Raw genomic sequence first — 7,093 nt, forward strand, 5'->3', positions numbered from 1 at the left:
GTCATCAGGTTTTAACACTTGAAATAAAGACTCCAAAAATGGAATTCTAGAGATGCATAGTGGTCTCTGAAAACACTACTGATGGAGGTAATGAACATGAATGACTTAGGTAACATCAAGGTCTCTCTGGTCTATAACAAAAGAAATTAGGGGACAGCTGCAGAATTTAAGTTTCAATGACATCAACAAAACCATAATCTAGCTAAAAGGCAGTTTTAACCCCTATGATTTCATACTGAATAGTCAGTTACTGCTCTCTCCTTCTATTTCAACCTCTTTTTGGACCAGAGTTACAATTGCCAATCACATGATGTTGTCATTTACACCACTGAAAACTGAATGGAAAAAACCGCCATTCAGATTGTGCAGTATTGTACACTGGCATAAAAGGCTACACAAGAAAACAGCCTATACATTCAATGTAGCTTTTAGCAATGAACTTCCAGAGGATCTGAAATCAGACCTCTCTTTCAAACTAGCTTGTCAGTCCCATTCCAAAATTTAAGCCAAATCTTTAAGGTAGTTATGGTCAAAGGCATTAATCTCTCTATTATTTTCACATACATTCACATATAGATAAACTAGTTTATTGTGCCATAAAGCATTGAAGAGGCAAATCTACTATAAGATTATGTCACATATCAACTACCTTAGATACCACAGCTGTTCAGAACCCTTGGTTATGACCACATCATTATCGAAATACAGTAAACTCTTTCATATCTGGAATTCTATTATCCAGAACGCTCAAATAATCAGCATTTTAATCATAAGTAAATTTTAGTGGAAGTAAATACAGCAAATACACTACACATTTACAGTGCACAATACTACTGTCGTTGGTGAATAAAGTACTCTGCATATATTTTTGTTTCTTAATATCTAATCTAGTTTTTCTTTAGTGTTATGCACCGCTAGGTATACCTCTCTATTACCCAGAATATTTGAATATCTGTAAACCTCCCAGTCCCGGGGCTGCCATATATCAAACAGTTTACTGTTGTTTGACAAAAACCAAAAGTAAATGAAACAAATTCCTACCTTAGTGTTTACTAAAAGCAACGTTATACACACAGGTACAGGCCAAGTTTAGCTTACAAGTCTTACCACATTTTCTGGCAGCTTGTATCCAGGGAGATATTTTACATTTTCATGTTCATTATTTATGATATCTGTCAGTTTTCTTCCATTAACATTTTCTTCAAAGACCCACATTTTCACCATGGAGGCAAACTTTTGCATATTTTTTACATTATTGCCTATTATTCTGGCAACAGCAGAGCCCCTGTAAGAAAGGAAAAGGGGATATTCTAAAATGCTGCAGATTTAACCTCTCTAATCCAGCACCCTCGGGACCTGCCTGGTGCCAAATGAGAGAATTTGCGGGAGCACGGGAAGTCAATATTGTCCAGCAGCATTACCAACACTTTCACTGTTTACTGGACTCTTAGAAGCTATTTAGGGGTAAATTACAGCCATGAAGCAATACAGAACACCAAGAGCCAGGACTGGTAGTTGTAAGCAAAATTTACAGGACCAAGGGAAACTTGGCGCACCTATGATAAGTGGTCGTCCAGTTAACTAAAATCATGCCAGGTTATGGATGTTGCCAGAGTGTGCCAGATTAGAGAGGTTCCACCTGTATTACATAATTTAATACGTGCCCCTTATTTTGAAATACCACGGCGACAGACCGGCATAGTGATGCCGTAAGTCTATTCCCTATTTTATTTCAGCATAACTCAGCTTTTTCAAGGAAACCCCATTCACTCCACACTTGTTCAAAGGGGTTTACTTCAAAATTAAGTGCACTCTACACACAGTCAGTCTTAGCTTTTTCAGTAACTTGATTTAAGCCAATGATTTCTGGAGGATTATTTAAATCAATCCATCCTGGTAGCTAGTCAATAACCTTAGTGAAGTTTCTCAAACTCTGAGGTACAGCAGAACGCCAAGATACATATACTCAAGTTGCACATGTATCAGTTCAACGTGATTCACGGTGGTGGGGAGCTGGTGCACCAGGCCCCAGCTCCCCACTGCTCACAGGAGTAGGGAAACTGCTCTGGGCTGCCCACTACTCTCAGGAGACAGGAAGCCAAGCAGTGCTGTTGCACCGGTCAGTTTCCTGGCTCCGCAAGTAGTCAGAAATTTGACTTATGAAGAGTTGTGCAAGAATGCAACCTCCATGTAAGTCAGGGGTCTGCTGTATGCTAGTTTTAAGGATAGCCCATATGTAACCACAATTAATTTAACTAACTAATATTCCTAAATATTTCATCTCTTATGAGACTGACATATTGAAAGGAAACAAATAAGCAAATGCTATGCAGCATTGAACAAGGTTCTCTTTTGCAAATTAGTACAAAGCAAGCACCAGGTTATGAACTGAGTTGGTCACCCATTACTCTCTCAAAAAACAAATAGAAAACTCCAAGGAACCTGGTACCATGTGACTTCCAGAACTTTGCAAACAATGCCCACATTTAACAGCAATTACATAAAATGAACAACAGCACTGAAACAGAGGGATTGTTAAGGTTACTGTGACCAGGGGCTCTCATATTGTGATTTTGTGTGATACATTGTAGTAACCTGTCGCCTTCAATCTAGTTGAATGCTACTATTGATGGAGAAATAGTAGTTCTTTAAAGTCAGACATAATTTTCAAATAATGTTTCATTGATGCTAGCCATAAATCATCCCTGGCTGCATCTTGTTTTTAAAAAATTAGTCTCAAACTCTGAAGATACATGTATATAATTAATAATTATGCTCTGTACTTCACTCTTTTCAACAGCAGTTCTGAGGTCTTTACACAGATGGCAAGTAAAATGGGAATAAAACAAAGTGGGAAACTGAGGCAGGGCAAAGGCTTACTAAGTCTTCCATTACCTTCAATGATTGTTTGCCCCAGATAACAAGCTAGCAACAGCTATGGCAATAAAGTCACATTTTATTAAGCTTTTCATACTTAACAGGTAGGGGAGTATTTCGCAAAGTGTGGTATGCTAAAGGATTTCAAGGGGTACATGGCAGAAAATAAATTACTAAAAATCAGGAGGTAAGCACTGGGACGGCACTGGGAGAGAGGGTACCCCGATGAGGCCAAAATCCTGAAAGAAATACATGAATGTTTTCAGTTTGGGAAACACTAATGTAGGGAATAGTCCATCCACTCCCACCTCCCCTTTCTTTGTGTTAAGATATTATTAATACAATGTATTGCCCAATGTCCTGTACTTATTCTGTAAGATACACTGGCAAACAATTTGTATGCAAGGCACTATATAAGTCTACACTTTGCAATTTCAGGGACTGGGTTACTCAAAATTAAAACCCTTCCAGCTGCACAGGCAGCTGAAAATGGACAGAATCTTTAATATCTCTGAGAGCTAATACCAGAGCTGATAGAAGTAGGCACAAAACAGATGCCATGTTAAAAATATCCTAATGGAACGCCTGTACAGACAAAGCTACAAGGCAGAGTGCCTGAGTCTCTCCTTTGCTATACCACTGACTCTCCTTGGAGCATGTGATGTAGAACTACACTAGAGTAATGGAGTGAGGGGACCAGGCCCATTATTTCCCGAGTTTGCTCTTCCTATATGATTGGGACAACACTGCCACATTCCTTCCTCTTCAAAGTTAACAGATGTCAAACAATTTAAAACTTACACACACACACACACACACACACACACACACACACACACACACACACACACACACACACACACACACACACCCCAATATCCTGAAACAACAGTTATACAAACAAACACCCTGCAGCCCAGATTTTCCACAAATTGACCACCAGATTCCCAGAAGCACTGCGCGAGATAGGCTGAAGCGCAGCCAGAGAGAGAGGCACAAAGCAATAGATATGTGTTAGTCTGCCGGGTGCTACAAGACTGCTTGTTAGTTGCAAAGCAGCTCCTTTCCGGGTGCGGGGAGGAAAACAACCACCCCAAGCAGTCCGTAGCATCTAGAAGACTAACATTTTTATTTATTAGGGAATGAGCTTTGGTGGGTCTCCCCCTTGTAGTACCTGGAAGACTAACGACTGCATTGTTTAGGAAATGAGCTTTCGTGGGGGCAGACCCACCAAAGCTCACTCCCTAATAAATAAATCAAAACAAAAAGCAGTCAAGTAGCACTTTAAAGACTAGCAAAATAGTTTATTAGGTGAGCTTTCGTGGGACAGACCCACTTCTTCAGACCATAGCCAGACCAGAACAGACTCAAAAAGCTCACCTAATAAACCATTTTGCTAGTCTTTAAAGTGCTACTTGACTGCTTTTTGTTTTGATAGTGTATAGACTAGCAGGGCTTCCTCTTTGTTACTGATAAATAAATCGTTAGTCTTCCAGGTGCTACAGGACCGCTAGGGGCAGTGTAGCGACGCGCCAGGCAAACAAGCTACCCCCGCGACAACTTCAGCCGCGTTTTGCCCGTGGGAAGCCCGGCGCTGGCTCAGGCGGGGGCGGGGGGCAGTTTTCTGACCCAAGGTCCTGGTGTCCGGGCGATGTCAGAGCCCCGCGCACAGGTCGGCGTTCCCCGCCGCTGTCACTCGCACCCGCACCCGCATCCCCCGACCAGCCCGGGAGGGAGCCTTACCGCGGGGGGAACCCGCAGGGCTGGGCTGGGCGCACCGCCTTGGAGCCCCTCCCCGCCGGGCCGCCCTCGCTGCCCGCCAGCGAGCGCCCAGCGGCTGCAACCCCGGCCCCCCGCCACAGGCGGCCCGGCTGTCAGTCTGTGTCTGTCTGTCCGCCCGCCCGCCCGCCCGCCCGCGGGCGGCCGCACTCACCAGTTCCCCGAGCCTACGATGCAAACCCGCAGCGGCGCCGCGGCCAGAGCCATGGCGGGGGCAGCAGCGGCCGCTCCCGTTCACCGCCGCCGGGCCGCGCGGGGCAGGAGCTGGGGCGGCGGCGAGCGCCTCCCCGCCATAGGAGGCGGAGCGGAGGGAAGAGAAGGGCCGGCGCACGCCTCCGCCCGCGGCTTGCTGGGAGCTGTAGTCCGGCCGCTGGCGCCCGATGGGCTGGGCTCTGCCGGGCTCCCCCGCGCACAACAGGGCTTGTGCGCCTCGAGCAGGGGGTCAGGCGGCTCCGGTTCTCCCGGCTGGATGGCCAAGGGCGCTGGGCTGGGGTGGTGGGAGAGGTGTCTCTCGCTTCCCAGCAGGATGATCAATGGTCTGACGGCGGAGCCTGCTCTGAGATCTGGATTTCTTTGGTGACCGTGTCCACGCGGGTGTTTTGCCCTCTTCTCAAAGGGCAGTTGAGGCACTAAGTATGATAAACTCTTTGGTATCCGGCATTGTATTATGCGGGACTTGCAGATAACCGGCATTTTAACCATCAGCAAATCTGAGTTATGTTTTCCATAAGTACAGTTTAGTGAAAGTAAATATAAATAAATACAGCAAATACAGTGTTAAGTTTACAGTGTACAATATTGCTGTTGTTGGTAAACAAAGTATTCTGCAGGTGTTTGTGTATGTTTCTTAATATCTAATCTTGTATTTCTTTAGTGTTATGCATTGCTAGGTATACCTCTGTTATCCAGAATATATGAATATTCAGCAACCTCCTAACCCCCGGTTGCCAGATATGTGGTGAGTTTACTGTACTGGCTTGGTGTTGGAGTATATCAGTGAGGTAATAATAGAGCTGGATATCAAGCCTGAGCTGCCACTATATATAATAGAGCTGGGCAGAAAATGATGTGTTGGGAGAGGGGGAGTTCAGGGAAACATGAACATTTTCAATCATTTTCTCTGCTTTCCATAAAACCCCTCATTAATTGGCGGGGGGGGGGTAAGTGAGAAAATGGGGAAGCATTTTTGTATGTGGTTTGTTGAGAAAGTGTTTTTGTCAAAATCTTTAATTAAAAATTTTCTGTCCTCCTGACCGCCCACCCCTTAGTCACTAAGCCCACAGCCAGGACTGACCACTAGGCTCTATTCTCAGCCCCTTCCAGGCTCCCTGATCCTGGGTTGCTGGCCTAGCCCTGCTCCCAGTCCCAGCCAACACCCAGCCCCCTCACTCTCAGAGTGGCTCTTCTACTAGCTCCACAGCTAGGCTCCCAACTGCCAGCCCCTCTGCCACCAGACTCGCAACCGGTCCCTGTTCCCAAACGCTAGTGCTCTCTGGTCCAGCAACATCCGTGGTCCTCCCAAAGCACAAATGTTGCTGGCGCAGAGAAGTTCAGTCTGTATATGACTTTACCTATTGCATATGACAAGCAAAATTAATATCACCTGCAGAGTTTCAAGGTTACAAAATGTTAAAGTAAAATTTGGGGAAAAGAAACAACCCTACATCCCAAGACCCACACAATAAGCTACATAGCATATTAGATTCACATATTACGTGCTTGCTTTTGTAAGTCCAACAGAAATTGATGATGGGAGGTATTTTAAGGGTTTGGAGCTCAGGCCCAGGTAAGCACTCAAATGTTTAGATAATTATCTGAAGTTTACCTGTGCTGTCAAGATCTTGTGAGATCTTTTGTACAAAGCCCAGTTTTTCCTCTTCCAAAACTAGAGGCCCTTGCTCCGCACTGGATGCTGTATTTAGTTTTGGGGGTGAGATGGTGGGATAACAAGGCTTTGGCCTTCTTAGGTTTGTCTCTTTTTTGGAGGGTGGGTTGCTCCCTCTGCCGATTTTCTGTAGTGGGGTCTGATCCAACTTCCTACCTGCAATAGCCCATTATGGTCTTATCTCTTAATTTAAGAGGCATTCCAAGGTTATAGCCCTGAAAATATGGAGAGATTGTGAAATCCCAAAGCATGCAAATGCTACCTCTTCCTGCCCTGAGAATTGGTAACCTTACTAACCTCTGTATACAGTATGCACGAATAAACACGTACATCAGTATTCAGAACTTTTGTTATCAACTCTCCAATAAAGAGTGGAATGCCCTGAACTTTGTATGTTCCACAGTTAGCTTTTGTCTCAAGAGAAAAGGACTTGGTTTTTTTACTGTAGGTTATCAAAGTTCATTAAGGTGTTCTACCTCTGCACTCTGTTATTCACAGCAAAATCCTTTTGAGATGAGTGCTTATGCAGACAGCCCTGCAGAGTATTGATAT

The 7,093-nt window shown here is 44.6% G+C and overlaps 1 protein-coding gene across 1 annotated transcript in view; it reads right to left on the reverse strand.

The window, feature by feature from the left end:
* GPD1L (glycerol-3-phosphate dehydrogenase 1 like) overlaps window positions 1-4,970 on the reverse strand; it is a 38,805-nt gene extending 33,835 nt beyond the window's left edge. Inside the window, exons 1-2 of the mRNA XM_074988341.1 lie at window positions 4,811-4,970; window positions 1,108-1,285 (exon numbers count right to left, since the gene is read on the reverse strand). Coding sequence (XP_074844442.1) covers window positions 1,108-1,285; window positions 4,811-4,863 — 231 coding nt within the window. The 5' untranslated portion in view covers window positions 4,864-4,970. The remainder of the gene's footprint in view (window positions 1-1,107; window positions 1,286-4,810) is intronic.
* Window positions 4,971-7,093: the final 2,123 nt, after the last annotated feature.

This window comes from Carettochelys insculpta, chromosome 2, assembly GCF_033958435.1.
Source record: "Carettochelys insculpta isolate YL-2023 chromosome 2, ASM3395843v1, whole genome shotgun sequence".
In the NCBI taxonomy this organism is placed as follows: Eukaryota; Metazoa; Chordata; order Testudines; family Carettochelyidae; genus Carettochelys; species Carettochelys insculpta.